The sequence below is a fragment of the Nipponia nippon genome, unplaced genomic scaffold (genome assembly GCF_047370975.1).
Source record: "Nipponia nippon isolate SJK-2023a ecotype South Korea unplaced genomic scaffold, ASM4737097v1 scaffold_10, whole genome shotgun sequence".
NCBI lineage: Eukaryota > Metazoa > Chordata > Aves > Pelecaniformes > Threskiornithidae > Nipponia > Nipponia nippon.
Window position 1 is genome coordinate 15,452,692 of NW_028262291.1, and position 21,083 is coordinate 15,473,774.

The 21,083-nt window shown below is 35.7% G+C and overlaps 1 protein-coding gene across 9 annotated transcripts in view; it reads right to left on the bottom strand.

Annotated features, from left to right (window-relative positions):
- Window positions 1–508: 508 nt before the first annotated feature.
- Window positions 509–21,083, bottom strand: part of PLEKHA7 (pleckstrin homology domain containing A7) — a 168,222-nt gene continuing 147,647 nt past the window's right edge. For 5 of the 9 annotated variants that reach the window (XM_087745643.1, XM_087745641.1, XM_087745642.1 and 2 more), the window contains 11 exons: window positions 17,706–17,814; window positions 16,380–16,618; window positions 15,759–15,947; window positions 15,390–15,507; window positions 14,464–14,543; window positions 13,863–14,063; window positions 10,582–10,734; window positions 7,895–8,028; window positions 6,920–7,062; window positions 3,777–3,885; window positions 509–2,084 (listed from right to left, as the gene is read on the bottom strand). In XM_087745643.1, the coding sequence (XP_087601769.1) occupies window positions 3,788–3,885; window positions 6,920–7,062; window positions 7,895–8,028; window positions 10,582–10,734; window positions 13,863–14,063; window positions 14,464–14,543; window positions 15,390–15,507; window positions 15,759–15,947; window positions 16,380–16,618; window positions 17,706–17,814 (1,464 nt within the window). In that variant the 3' untranslated portion in view covers window positions 509–2,084; window positions 3,777–3,787. Of the gene's footprint in view, window positions 2,085–3,776; window positions 3,886–5,761; window positions 5,819–6,919; window positions 7,063–7,894; window positions 8,029–10,581; window positions 10,735–13,862; window positions 14,064–14,463; window positions 14,544–15,389; window positions 15,508–15,758; window positions 15,948–16,379; window positions 16,619–17,705; window positions 17,815–21,083 lie in introns of all 9 variants that reach the window. The other 4 variants (XM_087745637.1, XM_087745638.1, XM_087745639.1 and 1 more) reach the window with 4 other exon arrangements.

Genomic DNA, 21,083 nt, shown 5'->3' on the forward strand with positions numbered 1-21,083 from the left:
CTGGTTAGCTGCTACTGAAATCTGCTTTGCCAGCTGCCCACCAATCCTCCCTTTCGTCAATACCCTATTCACAGACAGTGCACATGTTACTATGCGAGGCCTCCAGGTTTTTTGTTTGCTTGTTTTTAAATTGAAGTTATTTTTGACACTTTATTTCACCAGAAACTAAAGGGCTAAGAATGTGTCAGACAAACGTATGTACCTACAAGAGAGAAAGGCCAGTATGGTAGTCATTGTGTTTAGGGGACGACTCTGAAAAATCTTTCCATTCAAGAATAAAGACAGATTTAATCAAATGCTAAGAAACATTTAAAAAAAAAAAAAAAAGAAAATAAAAATGAAGCTTTGGTGTAGGGGGAACCTGATCCAAATCCCGTGAAACAGGTGGAAAACTGGGAAACTCCAATTTGAACCAAAGAGCAGCAAAATGTGGTAACAGCACAAACGACTCTGGATTTTCAACCACATGGACGCTGACAAGAGAGCAGACAAGACAGAGGCAATAGGAGGCAGTTATGTTAATATTTTAATCTGTACATATACCATTTTCCAAACTGTTACATTTTATTTAAATTAATGTTTTCTTGCAAAATATTCATTTATGCTTTCAAAACTTTTTATAAAGGCAAAAATAAATCATTATTTTGGCAAAAGGTTTTGAAGTTGATACTGGCAGTATTGAGGTAAAATAGATTGCATTAGCTAAATATATACTTTTAAGAATATTTCTGAGTATAGTGTTAATAATAATATGATTTGTCTTAAAGTCTGAAACTTGAAGGTCAATTTCAAGCGTTTTGTAGCTATTACTTCAATACAGCAAATGAACGAGTTAGTGGTTTCACGAAATACTGCAGAAGTATTTCTCACTCATTTCTCATCCAGAGCTGAACACAACTAATAATTACACAAGGGGAAATTTTTGCATGTCTTGCATTCAATGCGTACACGTTTTGTTTTTTTTTTTCAAGTAAAGTAGTTGCAGCAATTCATTTAATCTGATTTTCTCCTTATGTAACCACCTCACCGTTTGCTCTACACATAAGTGAAACGCTGAATTTCAAAAGTTTGGCAAAGTTAAGCACCAGGTGAACATACATACAAAATTAGCAGGTGCCACATTACATTAGTTTTGCTGTTTCCAGGATAAATACTAGTCAATACATCATATTGTAATGTTTATTGGAAAAAAAAAATCAAAAGAAAAATACATATTTACTAGTAAAATGACATATCCTATTATATTTTTTTCATTGCTTAGTTCATGTATTATAATTAAAAGTTTTCTTCTTCCACATCTCAACTTTCAAAAAAATATAATTTGTTAGCTGTTTGTTACTGAAGGGACAGTACTACTGTCAAGAGCAACCTAGCATACTGTGTATCGATACCAGCAAGCTAATCATATGGGATCAAAAAGGAAACGGGAGTTAAAACTGGCTTTCATTATGGCTTTTGTGAAAAATTTCAGCTATACAGTGGTCACTGATATTTAGAAATTCAAGCTAAAAGTTCCTCGCAATGTATTATTTAATGGGCAAAAGGGTGGGTGATTAACTCTACAAACATATTCAATCCAAAACACCCTTTCGGCAAACCTCTCACTTGCGTTAGCTCTACCCATACCCTAGGAATGTGCTTCTAGGTTTGTTCAAATTTACATTTTTTGCATGAAACTTTACATTGTGCATCTGAGCCTGAGGGGGAAGTAACAGCATCTTTTAACATCTATGCAAGTAGTTTAGCTTAAAATGAATTCAGCCCTTGATTTAAAAAAAAAAAAAAATCTAAAATACATTGCCCTAAAAAATACATTGTCAGTATTTTACAGAGTTTATTAAAAGTGCCATTTATTCATATAAAAAGTCTGAACTAAAGAGAAGTAAAAATAAAATGATTTGCAATTCTCTTCATTTTCATAGAACATCCCCCTGTTATTCTCTGAATGTATTTCCAGAAGAACTTGTCATCGGCCGATGAGTATCTTCACAGAAAGCTGGTAATGACTCTCGTCTTTCTTCCATGCGGTGTCACTAGGTGGGATTTGCCTTGAGTCTTATGTCAGTGTTCACTTACTGCTTTGGCTAGCGTGAAGTAAAATAAAACATGATTTAATATTAAAGTGAGTACACTAATGCCAAGCAGTAAGCACTTTCAGGAAACATTTTTTTTATTAAAGCCTTCTGCAGTTTGACAGAATGAACAAATCATATGGACACATGAAGCGAATAATTATCTCATGGGGCCACTGATGCTCAAACTCCTGTGTCCCCTGAATGTCGCTGGTTATTGCAATTATTTTCTTGATAATTTTCCTGAAGAAAATGTAGGGTTTTATACATATATATGTAAATATATATCTATACATACACATGCATGGATGTATGTATATTTATATAGACATGTGATACACATGTGTTTAAGTCAGTCTGGAATCACAGAATGGTTGGGGTAGGAAGGACCTTTGAACGTCATCCGGTCCAAGCCCCCAGCTCAAGTCTAATACCTTGGGACCGTACGGTTATTTTTCTGGGTTCTTGAGGCCACACATGGGTACCCTATTTGCATGCAAAGATCGCATGTGATAATCAACCAGCATATAGAGTCAAGTGTTATTCAGACACAGCAAAGATGGTAGAATCTGGTTCTCAGAAAGATAAACTGAACCAGAAAAGCAAATAGCTATTTCCATCAAGCTCCTATTGTCCATACGCCTCTCATAATTTTTTACAGGCCTTGTTGAAGGCAGATCACTGCCTGTTTGGGCCTTTCTGGTATGTGCTCATTTTTATTTAGATTTTTATTTTTTGCACATATATTTGATTCAGATTAGTGACAATGAAAATAAAGGTATCTAAAGATCAACACTATTTGAGGTATTCATTGAATCGACCCTCTTTACTACTTTATCTATGTTTTATCTTTTTGTCCAACATCAGGCAATAAGATTAGGCCAAAGGAAATCAGAAAGGTGAGAATAATTTCAAAGGGAACTACAGAAGCATGGGGAGTGTCTTAACTAGGGACACAGTTCGCAGTTAAGTATCGTCATATTTACAGGCTTTCCTATTTCAAATACAGAAAACTGAAAATACTACTGGGAGGAGATGATACGCATCTCTTTAAGGACAATGAAATTATCGTAATTTTAATACTTGAAATGGCAAAATAACCTAATCGGAGACAAAAATCAAGTCTTATGTTAACACAATTCAATGAAAAACACATCAAAGGCATGAAAAAGTCAAACACGATATTGTAGAATTAGTTATAAAGGGCCAAATTTTCAGCTCACCTCAATTAAGACTCCGATGTTTGTTCATGTGTAAGATACCAGCCCATAAACGAACCCCCTGCTCATACAACTTTGTTTGCACTTTGGATTCTCTCGTGCGGCAACTATATATGCCACGCGCAGGCAAAAATACCTATGCACCCCTACGGTAGCCACAGGAGTACACAACGCTAGCCACCGGAGTAAAAACTGCTGCTGAAAATCTGGCCCCATGCTACCAAGAGTACAGATGTCTCTTTCCTTCACCACAGTAAGATTGTGGAAGCATCTCATCTGTAGAGCGACAGCAGTTATTTGAAGACTTTATTAGCCCACATGTTAGCTCATTAGAAGCAATATTAAGAAGAATAAAAGGTTTCTGAAAAATAGATGCATGCGTTCAATTGGATCTAATTTAGGTTTAGTAAAAATGTAAAAATTCAGCAAGCCACAGCAAAGGTACAATGGCAAATCAGACATGCTGAGAGCAGTTAGTTCTTACTTTTAAGGTGTTTAAACAAATGTGTAGTGAAATCCATTGCTTAAGGGGGAGTGAGGTGGCTGTGGTACAGAAGGTGAGGGTGCTTTAGATGGATAGGTCAACTGCTGAGCTAGAAGGGATCACATACAGGAATTAGGCTGCACGATCAAACATTCATATTGTAACAGAGCCACCTTAATTTTCTACCACATGAATAGGAAACCTGATTAGTAATGCAATGAGGTGTTATACTATTTTAGTTACATGGAACACAATTTAAACAACATTTCTATCTGCTGTTTTTTTCTATTAGTTGTATAAATTATGCAAATAAACCATTTCTGTTTTGATGAGAATATGGACAATCTCTCTTAAGATGAAGTTTCACTGGAACATTTTAAGGCACACAACACTGATATACCCTAACCAAGCCCTACTTTTAAAAGTGCAGTTCTGGAATAGCACCTATATTTGCTAATTTGATTTCAATATTTCACTGAGGTTGTACAGGTTTTCAGCATTACCTTTGTTATATGCCAATGAGCAGAAACAAAGATAATGTATAGAAAAATCACAAAAAAAATTACCGATGCATATAACATTTTGCTTAGTATAGTGCATGATACAGTAAATACATTTGCAGATCTGAGCTTGAAACTTCAGGATAAAGAATACACAATGATTAAAACTATCCTTCTTTATAAAACAGAGTAATGGTATATTATTAGAAGACAATAATCATAAAAGTAAAGAGATTGAAACTCAGTCTTAAATTCTGCTTTTACATTTTGGAGGGCCAAAGGTAGACCTAATTCCAAAACACGCAATTTAGGAAATGACTTCTTTATACTCATGCATTTGATTTTAATCTTTCAGATTCTTGGCAGGATTTCCATTTAGAAGGTTGATATCTTACTAGGAACAGAGGGACTCTAAAACGCTGCTTTACATGGATTAGATAAATGTACAATTTACTTTAAAAGAGATTTATATTATCACAGCATCTTAACATAACTGCTTCCCTGTGAAAAGTGGGAAAAGTTAAGCTTCACAGTCTTTTTTCATAAGCAAATCTTTGTAAAAAAAAAATCTAGATATTTAGTCTGGGACTTTCAGATATGGTCTGCTTCGCCAACAAGGAGCAAATGACAACTCATACTGGAAAAATCAAGCTACAAAAGTAAGAACATGAAGGACTCTGTAAAATTAGAATAAATGAGAATTTACAATCAGCTGTGCAAAGCATCAAATGCTTTTCTTTTTAATCGCTTTAGATCATCAGAAAATAGGCTGTAACTAAAAACACTGAACTCTTTTTAGGGTTTGTATATTTTCCATCAAAACCAAACCACTCTGGCTTTTTTTAGAATTCCTTGAAAGGTGTTTGTTTTTCAAGGAGTAAGTAATAATTGAAATCAAAGCAAGACACGTTACAAGAAGTGAGTATTTGAGATGCAAATGTGGCAAGGAAAACTGCACACATATAAAGGTTTGGGCTTCCTTAAAGAATCAAGTCCTTGGACACTATATTAGGTTTTTTTTACGTGTCTGAAAGACAAAAAGAGCTAGCTGCTCTACTTCACAAAGAAAATTAAATTAAAAATCATCTCACGACTGACTGCAAATTTTTTCAAGCACCATTTAAACGTTTCAGTGCCGATACACATTTTAATTCTCTCCTAAAGAATTAAGAAGATTTCTGTGGTTACGCATACCTAAGAGTATGCGGTGATCACACTCTGGAAATAATTACAATAAAAAAATTAAACCAAAAAAACCTGTAGCAATGAAAACATAGCTACTACATTCACTATACAACATAAAAAGATCAAACATATTTCAGTACTGTACAGTTACTGCAACTTCAAGCACACCCAGAAGTAAGTTATCTGGCCATATGAAGACTGTTTAGTATGGCAGGGACTCTGCTCTTGTTGTACTGACGCTGAGGAATAATTTCAAGCATAGGCTGTGTTCATCTTGGTTGATCTTAGCTTTGGTGTTACCTTTTCCCAGAAGAAGCTAGAACTCACGTGGCAAAATCCTGCATTGGTTCATCCCTCCTGAAACACAACGTCCCGCTCCATAACCAAAGTGTGCAAGTCCCTATTACACAGACCTGGTTACTAGAACTAGGACCAGACTGCCTGCAGAGAAGCCATTTTGACGCAGAGATGCCTGAAGGTCCAAAAGGTTATTCCTGAAACGCTCCCAAGATTTTACAATTCTGGGGTTTTTTTCGTTTTGTTTTTTATCATGTCTAGTCTCCTCAGTGAATCATCTTACCCTTTCCAGTCAGTTAAGTTACCCACAGAACCTCTCTGAAGTCTCAAGATTCATATCTTGAAAATTTATTCCATCCCCTCAAAATCGCATTCCCCTCAGGTTTAGCTGCCACTGCATCTGTGAGTATACAGCCACATTCAATCAACAGTCCGTTACTACAGATGCATGTTATGCATCTGGATATTGAAATAATCTGTCTTTAATGGGAAGGTCTTAAGGGCTTCTGTGGCAAGTGCCATAAGTTTAAACTGGCACCTTCAGATGAGAAATGTGCATATTTTATCTCCATCATAGTTGAAGTTTCCATTATTTCCATTCTCCACTGGAACAGTGAATTGTGCCAGTTATAAATGGCCAGTCAGATACTTGCTAGAATAGGTTCTGCGTGTATTACTGTGTGATACAAATCTCTTGACATTTCTTACTTATTTCAACTATAAAGCAATCAAGAGTGAAATTATCACTTTTAGTAACGTATTGCAAAGGATCTATTAATTTCCAGGCATCAAGCAGAATTCATGCACAGCTGTCTGGCTCTGACCTCTAATCTTTCTTGGTCACCAGACAGAAACATGCCAATACCCATTTTAAAATGTCTTTTTCAGCCTGTTGTCATACAGCTCTAGCTGCAAATGATGGCACTCTAATCTCAATCACCAGACCAGGAATCTTTCTGTTAAAAAAAAATTAAAATCTTTAAGTTTTTAAATTTAAATTTTAAATCTTTAGTCTCTCTAAATTTGTTATCTACACACACTTTTCACTATGTTGAATACAAATGACTAAAACTCTCCTATGCCAGGAGTTCAGCAACAACCCCACACAACTTTAGAAACTGGTAAGAAATAGCTGTTATTTTGTAAATAACTAAGTATTACCTGCTACCTCCTTGCTCCTCTGAGAGGCTTCAGAAGCCAAAGCGTATGATATGGTAATGATGCGCTCCTGCTCTTGCAGCTGTGAATCTAAATCAACTGAGTTGTGCTTGTCCTGGGCAACAGTAGGCTGTAGATTGTGCATACTAGTGGGAAAGTGGAAAACAACATTAACATGTACAAACATAAAGAAGAATCAACCGTGCAGATGAGAACAAGCTTGAATTCATACAGCAGTTTTCAGATCTCATCTATCAAGCTCTGTATTTTATTGAAGTTCTTTCAAGTAGTGTTAGATATTGTATGTAAATGACTACAGCATACAAACGATGCAGCCATTACACATTCAGTCACAATTTCTGCATTGCGTTAAGTACACCTGAAAGTTCTTTGTTGTAAATACGCTGTTTACATGGAAGCCCTACCAAAAAACGCTATCTATTTGAAGCTGTTAGTAAAATTTCTTGTTAGTGCCCAGAGGAAAACGTATAACCTGGTGGTCCTCAGGCACAGCCTCTTTAATTGTCTTCCAAAGAGACAGCAGATACTCGAGGTAATCAAATTCTTGAAACGGAATGTTTCAGCTGACTCTACATTAGCTGTAAGTAGCCCAAAGCGTTCTTTCAGAACGCCAGCTCTCTGGAGACAACAGAAACTTGCTCTCACACTGACTTTTCTTCTGCTGTGGACCAGATCTGTGCCCTTCCTTCCTCCTCAGTCTCACCTACAAGTTGCTTAGAAAGAACTCACTACTATTTTAGGATGCTCCGAACAAGAAAATGGACATACACAAAAGTTGTCATTATCTCTTCTACCCTGTTTTAAAAAGGAGCTTTAAGTATACTACATAAATTCTGTGCGCATTTTCTAAAAGCCACAAGTTACACTTTGATAATTCAATACGAATTAGACTGTTGCATGAAGTGAGTTCCCAAGGTTTAACACCAGCGCCTATGTAAGACTTGAAAAAACCCTGACCTTGATTTAGTAAGAATATTCTTTATCTTTTCTGCTTTACGCTGCCTTGCTGCCAGTTCTTCTGTAGAAAGAGGCTCTTCTGGCTCCAGTTCAACATAGCGTTCTGGAATTGCAACCTTCTCAGGTTTTGACAACTGTGGAAAGAAAGCAAGCATCAAGTTTTTAATAACAAAGACTGAAAAAAAATTGAGATAAATTCTCCTCAACGGGAGAACACAGTGAGAAGAATAAAGCATCGGTTTTCACAGTCAATACATGTACCTGATGCTAAACACTCCCTCTGGATATGAGCTGATGCCCTTTTAACAGTCTCTTTTCCCTCTGATTCATTTTACTTTAGAAGATAGATCGAAAAAATATTAAAGGGGATTACAAAATAAATCAGAATCAACAGGGAACCTTTCTTCAGCTCTGGCTTAGAGCCCAAAGTAGGACACTGCCTAAAGCTGTTACCGTAGAAAGAAGCAACCACTACAAGACTGACTAGACAACCTGAGATTTTAATGTCATGATATGTATGTCATGCCAGCGAGGACTTCCTACAACTGAAAGGAAGTATCACCTAAAGTTTTAATCTAGGGTATCCTTCTTTTGAGACTGCATAATCTTCTTCTATGAGCAGTGGAGAAGGAAAAAAAAAAAAGAAAACCAGCAGTTTGTAATCATCTTAGGAAATTCTTGGACTATGAAATCTGAAATCCTAGGTGTTCAGAAGTTGTTTAGGGAACTGACCCAGAAATACACTAACATTGTGCAATTGTAACAACACGTTGCATACACATAATTCTGTAGGTTGAAAATTTTAATATGATTGCACAAAAGCTAGCAACAGTTTTTGTTCTGATCAGTTTCTTTGTGTAAAATTTTTGCTCCACAGAAAAGATCTAAGTCACCCAATGAAAATTCAGTTTACAAATGGAGTTCAAAAACCAATGCTTATTATACAGAACAGACTGCTTTCTAAAAGCACAAATAGAGGATGAGTGAATAAATAAAAATAAGTAAAGGGGAACCATTTTTTCTTCTCTTCTTTGGATTCTTGTTAAAACACTCATGAGGCGATGAGTTTTCAAAATTCAAAGTTTTAAATAAAAATAATCCTAAATTTTTCACCACTGAACTTAGTCCACACTAACTCAATAGCATCTGTAAAGGAGCCTGACCTAACCCCCAGTGATTAGGCTCAGTAATTCGCAGGCAATCAGAGGCCCAAAGCATACAATACAGTCATTGGCACTCATAACCACATTAAAATCACAACCTCAAATTTTCATACCTCCTTCTCAGTAAACCCAAGGCCAATGCTTCCTGAAAAATCCTCATTTTCCACTACACTTCCTTACCTTCAAATCCAATTCCTCTCTGGAGCTCTGTAGCTATATATGTACATTCCTTTTTTTAATAAATTTAAGTATCTATGTCCATACTATAATTAACCTAGATCTGTTCATCCTGCCACTTCCAGAACAATAAACTCAGTTATCATGTGAACAGCATGGCCTTATTGGCCTTAAAGACACAACTGAGTACATTTCCTTATGAGGCACAGAAGTACCTCAGGTACCAAAGTGCCTGCCAGGTAAAGAGGGTGGCTACATGAAATGGAAAAGGACAACCTGGGTAACCTGAGAAAGAAGCCTTAGATTCGGAGCTTCAGATCTACTTCAGTTACTCTGAAGTAGGACAGAAATGCCTATAAGCAAACATGTTTCCTATCCTAGGCTTAAGGCACTAATTTGGATATGCAAAGTGATTCACATAGTCCTGGAGGCCTCCTGGAAAAAATTTTAATAGCAGAGTGCAACAAGGAAAGGTAATACAATGGAAGTGGTTTTTCTTTTTCTGAAGTTCACAGGAGCACTGAATTTTCTGTAGAAAATATACAAAGATTAATTGAAAGACACATTCATTCATAGAGATCAACAGGTAAGGGCTTACAGACTCAACCTCTTACAAATATCTCTGTACAGAAAATGATACATTGCCAACAGCTTTCAGAAAAGTAGAGGTGCTTACTAGTCTAGTCATCATTAATAATTTTACAGATTTTCCATCTACCATGGCATTTTACACAATGCATAGTACCTACTGAAATCTTTCCACTTGCTGTATTCTTTCTTTTCCACCAGATGGCTCAATCGCATTTCAAACAAATACTTTACTTGGTTACCAAAGCTGAAAAAAAATCTAGTGCCCAGAACACCAACCAAGTCATTTGAAAAGCCAACAGAAAGGTGTTTTCTGTTCTGACCAGGATAAAGCAGTGCTCCCTCTTCTCTAACATATTTTGCCAGTCAAAATGAAGAGTAAGGTAGCTCTGGGGAGCTAACTTATACTTCATTGCTGTTTCTTATTTTCAAATACTCTTGATGTTGTCTTCTCATCTTTTTTTCCAATTTATATAACATTGCCTAACTTAATCACTTTCTCCTCTATAAAGCCTGAAACGTATATTTCAAACAGTAGAGCCAACCTTTCAATTTCTTCTCCCCACTAAAACACAATATGAACACAAACCTTACAGAGATTCTAAGTGCCAGGCCATAAATTTTCAATACCCAAAAGACTCGCTTTAGTTCAAACTTCCAGCTAACTTTTGAAAGAAAAGATGAGAATTCACTACCTAAAACTTAGAAAGGCTAATATTGTGGGGCACAGAATAGGAGGCAAAAAATTATGAGTGTTACCTCTCTGCTGATATCTAAATCATAGTCTTGAGGCTCCAGGTCTGTCTCTGTCACTGCTACCGGCTGAACTTTTAACCATTCATTTTCATCCTTGTCTTCTCCACGAATTGCCCTCTCAAGTAACTGCAAATCAAATTCTTGCTCTCGTTTCCACTGGTAATAGATACAAAACAATTAACAGCATTCAACCATACTGCCAAATTCATCATTTAGCAATGTACATTACTACTGCTGCAAATGCTCTATTGCTGAAAGAATCCACAGAGCAAACCCCTTAACTGACAAGAAAAAGAAAATGCAACCGTGTTTCTTGCAACATATGGCTGGGAGATGTGATCTCTAGCTGTGCTGCATGGGTTTTGGAGTATTGTTTAATTTTACAGGTAACGTTCAGCAGTATCAAATTCTAACAAATGTATTAATCACAATTTCACATATGCTGATTAACACGGAACTAGCTACACATAAACGTCTTTGGGAGCACAGGTATCAATACAAGTGAGTCTATGGTCTGACAGCCTAGTCCTAGGCATTCTAACCAGGCAGTGCTGTGTGATTTTGAATCACTACACAGAAAGGGTATTTGTATTGCGGGTTGAGAATTGCAGCTTGAAAATTTTCTGTATCTTTCTAGAATAATACCTAGTGATTAAAGCTGGTAATATTTTACATACTAGCATTAACTTGTCTTGAATTCAAAAATAATAATTTCGTAATGTCTAAGCTCTTATGTCTTTACTAAAGTAAAGTAAAAATCTTTCACATTCTATCTTTACAAGGTAAATATTTAGTAATAATAAATAATAAATTCAGAACATATTTAAATTAAGCAGCACAATCTTAGAGTTCCCAAATCACTGCACAGTAGCTCCTTCGCAGCTACACACAATATAGCTGCATATAAACTCACGCTCAAGAACATTACCAACGCTTTTTTTTTTTTTTCCCCAAAAAAATTAAGTTCAGTTGCAGCATCATTCCATCCAGCAGATCTCAGTAACTTTACCATACAGAACTGAAACACGATATTAAAAGCAGTGGGAAAGAGAAGGGACAAAAAGAACAAAACCAAAAAAAATTATCTCCTCAAGCATTTGAGGGTACCGACAGGAGAACGTGCCATTGTATGTTTCTTACAAGCATCTCTAGTATTTCTGTTACAAATCTTTGGCTTGTTTTGGCTGAAGTATGAGCTTCATATGAAGTCCTTAGACTTCATTATGCTATTTGCATTAATAAATCTAATTGAAACCTATTCATGCACAAGCTCTCAATGTTCACTCAGAAGACAGACATCTTCCATGTATATTAAAAAAGTTAAATAGTTAAAAGGCAATTATATCTCAAAAATTAAGATGTTTCTTTAGAGAATTCAAAAAGAGAAAGAAAATGTTTTCTCATACGAGTACTCCAAACTCATTCTTCTACTCATATTCGAACCAGGCCTGATTGACATAGTATAATTTTAAATACACAGTATCATCTTCAAGTTATTATATATATGTAAGAAAAACATCAAACCATTATTACGAAGCAGTATTTTTATTGGCTTTGATGTTGCGACTTTTACATTAAAAAGGCATTGTATATAACAAATGAATTCATGTACTGTGATCAATACTTAAAATGCCATACTACACTTGAGAGCTGACCGATTAAAAATTAGAGTTACATATACAATGTATGTTTAAAGCAAATGTTACATACTGAGCAGCACTTCAATTATACATTTAACTGTTTGCCATTTTGGCTGCTAAATAATTGTAATGCTGTAAGTAATTGTGCTATTAAACATGCTTTTTGCGTATCGAAGCCCTATAGGTACAAGAGATGACCTCTACAAAACATTGCTAGGGCTGAAAGATTCTATTTTAATTCTTTAAAGCAAGAAAAAGACCAAGATGGCACCCAAATTTATAGATAAAGTGTTTGCCACAAATGTTAATAAGGAGTGTTACGAAAATGTTTAAATTCAACTTGTGTATGTTATGTGAATCAGGAAACATCAGAAGCTCAGATTTAGTTCTTCTAATTAAAATATGAAAATAACAGTGATACTATGGTTCTACAGTTCCCAAATATTATGCACTATCTTTAATAAACTTGTGATTGCAAAACAGAAGACAAAATAGATGAATGTCTCCAAATAGTGCACTCGTATTTACTGGGAAAGTAAATACAAGTAACTGGCTGTAAATTAGTGCTACTGAACAGTGGGAATGAAAGGCTGAATATTATAGGGTTTTTTTAATGCTAGCAATTGACACACATGTACTAAATGCAATTAAGCCTGGTAAAAATTGAGTAGTCCAGTTAGAAATTTTAAAATGACTACGAAATTCTGCAAATTAAAAACAAGCAAACAAAAAAAGAGGCATTAGGTATGATGAGTGACAAATCTAAAAGCAAGAGATCTTGTGCAATGAATTAGGTAAAACAAGGTGATCATTCTAAAGCTCTAGTGGACCAAATAAAAAATAAATTAAAAGACCACAGCATAAGTGCAATTACAGTACAATCTTGGTTTAGCACCAAGTGAGCAACTGGGTAACTTCACCAATTAGAATTGCTTTGGTTAGTATCCAAAAATGTATCATTACAAACTTATCATCTGTACAGCATTTCATCTCAGAACGCAACAAAAATCCTTTTATTCAGCAGCTTAAATTTGAGCCTTATTAGAATATTCTACATTTTGAGCTTTAAAGAAGAATTTGTATCAATTAAAACACATTAGCTTTTACCTAAATTTCTAATCAGCATGATTAGGTTTTAAAACTGATTATCCATTTATCATTTCTTTAAAAAAAAAAACAAACAAAAAACCAAACACATACCACCTTGGTCTGATATTACCACGACTATCTTGCAGTCTGATTTAATAATTAAAAAGAAAAATAGCCATGGTGAATAAGAACATTCTAAAAGGCCCATTCCATTATGAAGCAGTTTTAAAACTGTACAAGCTTCTTACACTTTCTAAATACAATTCCAATAAAAAACAACCATGTCTCTGAAATCACTCAATATACTCACATCTCCACTCAGCACACTAACCGCTGACCAACTTACCTGCTGAACCGGCTACGTATACTGTACCTACTAGTGAAAAAAGATCATCTGTTACTCACACTCTCTGAACTCATTTTATACTGTATAACGCTAATTTAATTAGACTAGAAGCATCACACACACACTCAAGTGAAAGTGCTTGCTAGGAAAAAAAAAAAAAAATCCAAAGATATTTTTAGTTTAGTCCTTTTAAGGCATATCTAACATACTGAGCCTACGTCTGCAGAAATGGGCCTGATGAAAGACCGAGATGAAACAGACTGCCTTTCTCCTTGGCTAAGAGTTCTCTTGCGTTCACGAACTAATGCCTTCTGATGTCGCTTCATTCTTTCTAGTTGTTCCTCTGCACTCATCTTGCCTCTTTGGTGGTCTCCAGAGTATAAACGTTCCAAGGCACTCTTTGGTCTCTCCTGTAGAAGTCGCAAGGCACACAAAACACATGTTGTAATTAATACTTTATAAGTAGTATACAAAAAATTAACTCTTTCTCCTACATTATTACTAAATTAATATGATTTTGCTCCATTATTTTTGCATTAATTTGCATATTCCAAGTCTATATTTTCTATTAGTACCCCTGATTTTTGGTTCTAAACCTTGTTTTATAAATCTATTTCAAATGCAGTAAGTTGTCTGTCCGATTCCTGATTCACTTAAGAAACTGAAAAATTGGAGATTTTATTAGATCACAGGTGTTGGGTCCTCTCGCGTGCTACTACAATCCCACTTCCTGCAATGCAATATACATTCTGGGTTTAACTATTTTGAACAGTTCAGACATTTGCCTTTAGATGTTGATTTAAAACTTACCTTGGACCTATCCCTTCGAAGTGTTGCATATGATGAAATGGTAGATGATTGGTGCAATCTGGAAGTTGATCCAGATAAACCTTGATAAGAAAAAAGAGAATGCTTTAAAACCAACTGACAGACAAAAGGAAGACAAGCATCAGATATTTTTTTAAATTATCATGCTTTTTCTATCACATTCTGGTTACTATTTTAGCTCACATTTCATGTTTTGCAGTTCAGAAGATCATGAGAGGCATGAAATTTCATTTCAGCTAGAAGTAATGTGTTTCAGGTTACTATTGATAAAAAATATTTACGATAATTTAGAAGCTTTATTAAATGAGGTATGGGGTGAACTCAGCTGTACAACAGTAGATAAGCCGTACAAATAATCACATCTATGAAGAAAAATCAAACCTTAACATTCACTGTTAGAAAGGAAAGAAATAAGAAAAGAATGGCTAAGAAATTAATTGCTCTTCCCCAAATATCCTCTCTATCCTCATTTGTGAAACAGTTACAGGACCGTAGCAGAGTGGAGATGGACTGTCAAGTCACATATAATGTCTGGGGGCATTATATTCCTATTCTTTATCGCTTTCATTTCAATGGCAATAAAAGTGTTCAAAAAAAATACTTGAGTTTGTAAAAGATCACACAGAAATTATGAGGAATAACTCTAAATATAGGAGACATTCTAACAGCTAATTTCATGTTTTGCTATGCCTTTTTTTAAGCATTATATACTAAGTTGCTTTGCAAAAGGCTGGTTGTCTGTAACAGCACCATTAAAACGCACAAAATCTCTAGACTTTCACAGCATCGCATAGTTAATCTAAAAATAATGATCTGATGATAAAGACCATCTCCAGAAAATCCTAGGAGCAAAAAGCTCCTATACAGACAGTACTGTTAAAAATCAACTACATAAATTCCTGGCTTACCACGGGTAGGTAATGTCTGGTATCCACTGTCAGAGCTTATTAAACCACTAGAAGGTTGGTTGAGGTCACCACCTATCGTTGCTAGTTCTGGTTCACTCATGTATGAACGCAGTTCCACCTATATGGAAAAATACTCATCAGCTCAAATGAAATCACAGACAGCAAGTCTTAATAATCTTAAATCCTAAGGCTTTGTTTCTGGATTACTAAATCTCTCCCTGCTGTTACTGTATGGCATAGATCTCTCCCTGCCATTACTACCCCTCTGCCATTATGCCTCTCTCCTTATCACAAGACATACAGACAATATCTTTTATTATAGGTTCGCATATCTTTAAAGTGCAGGTGTATCGGTGTATGAGTGCTCACCCTATAATCTCCATTAACATACTGTCCGAGTTCTCTGTCTCTCTTTCTTTCATCTGACTGACGTTTCAGGCCCCGCACTGATGTGTGTCTGATGACAGTGGCTTCTCTCGGGAGAGGTGGAACAGCTGGTGGCTGATCATCAGGACTGTACAACTGAGGGAGAGGTGGTCTGGGCGGTGCTTCATCTTCCTGGTAACAGGAAAGCACAGGTATTTGGCAAACAGTCTGAAAACAGTCTGGCATAAACTGACTGAAAGTTCATTACATTATATGAGTTATTTGTGATTGCTTTAGCATGCTCTCCTCTGTCCACACCAGGACCTTGAGGCTTTAAAAACCAAAGACCCAAGAAAGCAAACAAGTAATCAACAACAAAGCATCACCAAGGAAGGCTCTGCATTGGTATGTTCTAAACCAGTATATGGCTACTGTACATAAAGCTCCAGGTTACACACATATATTCTCCTGTAAATGCCATTGCTCAGTTTCAGTACAAACACCTTAAGCGTCTCCCTGTTGTGCCTCCACACTGTGTGCACTTTGTAACCACAAAACTTTCACTGTTTCTGCCAGAAGTAAATGGAAACATTGGTGAATGAATCTCATAAGAGCAGTACTTACAACCTTTGGCTTTAGCTTAATTGGTGACTGAAGAGGCGGCTCAATTTTTTTCAGCTGCTGTGCTTGATGCTGCATTCTAGCCTGGAAATAAGGCTGTGGATACAGCCTAACCTCCAGAGAGGACTTAACCGGACTGGGTGGAGGGCTTTGCGGGACTGAAAGTTTGCTCTCTGCAGTTGTGAGGGAAGCTGGTAAGGAAGGCACTGAAGACTGAGAAAAAGAAGGCACTATTTTTCTCTCTAGGGGAGAAATATGTAAATGTGTTAGGTGTTGTTTCTTATCAATAATGTTCATGAGAATAGCAATTAACATCCTTAGACTTCATAAAACAGCCCTAATACTCTGCACATGGCTTTGAACACAAATGGTGAGTTTTTTGGACATAAAAATGTTTGATTGTGACATTATAGCAGGGGTGGAAAACATTTTCTTGATGAGGCTCAAGCAAGCCTTTCAGGCCAAAAATAAAAACACACACTTTAATGTCATACACTAAAATTCCTTGGCGAGGGCAGTGGAAGGGAGGGAAGAAAAGCCCGAGAGTCATATGAAATCAGTTCATAGGCTGTATCTGGCCCCGTGCCACAGTTTCCTTAAGATGCCAATAGATCTAGACAAGGCTAAGCACTCATAGCCATACCTTAAAAAAAGTAGGATCTCACCATCCCAGAACTATTTTATCTCTGCATGTAAAAGGTAAGCAAAGATAATTTAAATATAAAGTGAATTTACAGTAGGTGTTAACAGTCTCTTGCTATCCCAATGCCTTAGGTCTTTTCTTTGAAACATAATAAAGCAATTGAAATGCAGACCACACACACTTTCCCTTCCTCTTTTCCATAGCTGATGTTGTTGCTCTGCCCACTGAACACCTGCCTGAAGAGGGAAGGGGAAGGCAACTGCACCAAGGGCAGTTGGGCAGCATCCAAGGCGGGGGGTGAGGGGGGGGAAGGAGAGACAAACACAGATTGGAGCTCCTGGACAGAACGCAGAATAGATATTAGACTGGTATGAGCCTGGCATGTGACGGAAACTCCTTCTGCAACTTTAAGAACTTAGCCCATTATTATTATTATTATTGTTCCCTTTTTTATGGCTTGTTACATTTTAGTGCCATCAGAGTGTGGTAACAAACAACAAAAAACCTTTTTGCCACCTAACTAAAGAAACACCAAGTTAACGTGCTCAATCAACAGAGTTTTTTGATGCAACCAATGGCAGAATTAACTGGATTTTCTGCAGTAGAACAAACTTTTAGATTATTTGTACAGACCCAAAGATTCAGCTGCATTTGTATATTTTTTTGTGTTTTAATTATGTTCTTACCTGGATTCTTGATAGAGTCTACTATGGTTTTGTAGTTTGTTTTATTTGCACTCAAGCCAGCTATAACATCTTCAATTCTCCACAAGTCTTTTTGTATTTGTGTTTTCTCCTGACATTTGTAGTAAAAAAAAAAAAAAAAAAAAAAAAAAAGAGAGAGAGAGAGAGAGAGAAACAAAATAAAAAAAAAATCAATTATATCTCATTTTTAATTTATTATGGGCTTATCCTTCTTTTGATACCGAAACCAAACTAACGTTTCAGAACTTACATGAAAACTTAGGAGTCTAGAAATGAGTTAAGTAATTATTTTAAAATTAAAAAAAAAAACAAAAAACCCACCACCACAAACCAACATATCTTGCCCATAAAATTTATTATAGCATTTTCTGAGTCTTGGAAGTCTTTCTATAGAAGGCTGGGCAAAACAGACACATCTACATTTTGCTCGACAATATTATTCAGGCTACAAAAACCTAGTTTAATGTTCTACATGAAATGAGCTTACACAACTTTTCATTTGAACTTTCTTCTTAAATCCTATATTACACACTTAAGACTGCTAAGGCAGCCTTACAGAAATCATCTTAATACATTTAGGGGAAATGTCCAATATTAAAAAAAGCAAAAAATTAGTATAGCCTCCCTGAATACTGCTGTGAACTTCCTAATGGTTTTTAATGGATGAAATATAAAACCAAAACTAACTCAGAAGGGCTGACAAATTTAATTTCTGCTTATATTCGGGTTGTTAGGCCTACTGGACATGATGTATTATAAGTTGAAACAATATACTGCTGCTGTTCCAGGATTTGGTCTCATCTTGCATCCTATTTGCTTTACCGAGGCTTTCCAGGAGGAAAGAAAGGGAAACTTTGTCTACAGTCTGGACTCCGCCTTTGACTCCATCTTGCGGCCAGAGGCCTTGGCTACTGAAGCCACCCACTTCAGTCAGATGTTCACTGCAGTCATCATAAATAGCTATTCTCACCTACTTAATCAAAGCCTGGTAATTCTGCCTTCCAAAATTGGCATTAAGAATAAACTTAATAATATTGTTTTCCTCTTGGTCTTACTAAAGAAAGAAGGCGGCAGTGAAACACTGTGGTTAAGAATTGCTTAGAAACTGCTCAAGAACTCTAGAAATCCATCACTTGCCATGAGCTGCAAAATAACCACTAATTAATCCTATAAGCCTGAAAGAGAAAAAGTTTAGTAAAAGCTCTTATGCCTCATAGAGCTGAGGAAGGCATATAAATTGCTTTCCACTTTCTGTCTTAGATCAGAAAATATGTTCAGCCAGGTTATAGATCAGCAAACAGGGTGCCAAGAACACAAACATTTAAATGATGGAGAACGTTATTTGTCTGTAGTAAACTCACTCGATAGATGGGACGTATCTTCAAAGATTGTCAGGATACAAACTATAAATCTGCACGTTTCATTTCATTTTTCTGAGATTAATCATACTACAAGGAACCAAATGATGGATTTACAATAATCAAGCCTCAGAACTGGTTAAAAAAAAACCCCACGTGTACAAAAATCCTGCTTCTGAAACCACTCAGAAAATGTTCGATCGGTAATGTATAAAAGCCAGGAGATCTTTTAATATTATTTCTTCCCATTACTTAAATATTGATGTGAAGAGAATATTTTACATCAAAAATGGACTAGATCTAAAAGATAAACAGATGAATTTATTTTTAAATTATGAAAGCCAAGATTGCTGTTCACGAAAGGGTATAAATATACTTTATGGGCAAGCATGAAAAGATAACTCGGAGAGATAAATCAATTTCTCTAACTTCCTTCACACAGAAACATAATTTAGAATGATTTATAAAACCAGAGGAGAAACACTTACCAACCAAAAAGTTATCACTGACGAAATACCACATCTCAGTTAATTTCAGCGTGCCCAGATCCCCCCAACCCTTAAGCAAAAGACAATGAAGCTACACACTTAAAAGCAAGATTTACTCTGACTGAGCTGCTTGAAACATTTAGTTTTTAACCTCTCAATTAATGCTATATAGAAACAACATTAGCTGTTTCCTACAGCAACTTGAGCCTGCAAATTTACTGAATTTTTAATCATATTCCATGAAGACTGCATTTTTTCAAATGCAGTGTGTATTAATTTAGTGCTATTGGAAAATACTAGATAAGCTGTCTTGAGTCTACCTGCCCTTGGGCAGAGATCAAAAAAACTCTATTATGGGCACTTGAAGTGAGGCTTCTTTGAAGGAATATAGTTTTAAGGTCATTCAGTACTTTCACACAAAACGCATAATGTGTGTGTGTGCACACGTGTATTTTTTTATAATTATGCATGTATGTGATATGAGATGATAATAAAATTGAGTTAACATCTTTTTCTGTGCAAACCACACTCCCTTCTATATGTATTCCTAAATCACATGCCACACATCCAGCATTTTAAGCATGCTCAATGCACAACTGGAAATTGTTAAAGTACTTTAACAAACTATATTTTGTTTAAACCTGTAATTTCCTTTTGTTAAACAAAATAACTTCATACAGGGTAGATTTTACTCTAAAACACCCCTGGGATTTTTTGGAGGGATGTCTTCTACAGCTGAGCTCAATTACATAATATTCTGGCTCCAGCAACTGAATCACTCTGCCACTCCCCAAAATTAAATCAAAATGGACTTTGAAGATTGATGCAATCTAAAAAAGTTTTACAACTCTTGCTTTGATACAAAATGTTTATCCATTAATATTGAAAATAAATAGACTTCAATTCATATCTGCTCAGATATTTGTTGCAAATAAATAAATCTAAAAATTTAACTAGTGAGCTCTTTTGGCCCAGGGTATTTGGAAAAGTAGGCTAAGATTTGAGCAAAATGTATACATTAGCTTTGTTCCTTGTGTTTTGTCTTTTAAATAAAACTGTTGTGCTTAAACACAGAAAAAATAATCTGGACTGTATTTCTTGCTCTAAGAATAAAATCACCAGCTGTAAGCAGGTATGTAGAAATAATCTGGTATGCCACATCCAGTTCAGGAAACAGAATAGCTTAGCTTCAAACAAAGCTTCTTTGTAAGATTCAAAACTGAATAATTGATTTAAAACCAAGATGCCTTTCAATTACCAATGGCTGTTAAACACTTATTCCACTTCACAAAACAATCTGCAGAGATAAATCTTCCATAAATAGCAGAACATGACAAAGAACAAGTAATGACAGTAACAAGCTAGTGACTGATGTTCTTAAAAATGGATAAAGAAGCCAACAATGTCAGATCAAATAAATGGAAGACTAAGAAGTCCTGCATAGTCTTATAAATTAAATACGTTATCAATGTCAAGATGTCAGCATGTAATAAAACCGTAATAAAATAATGACA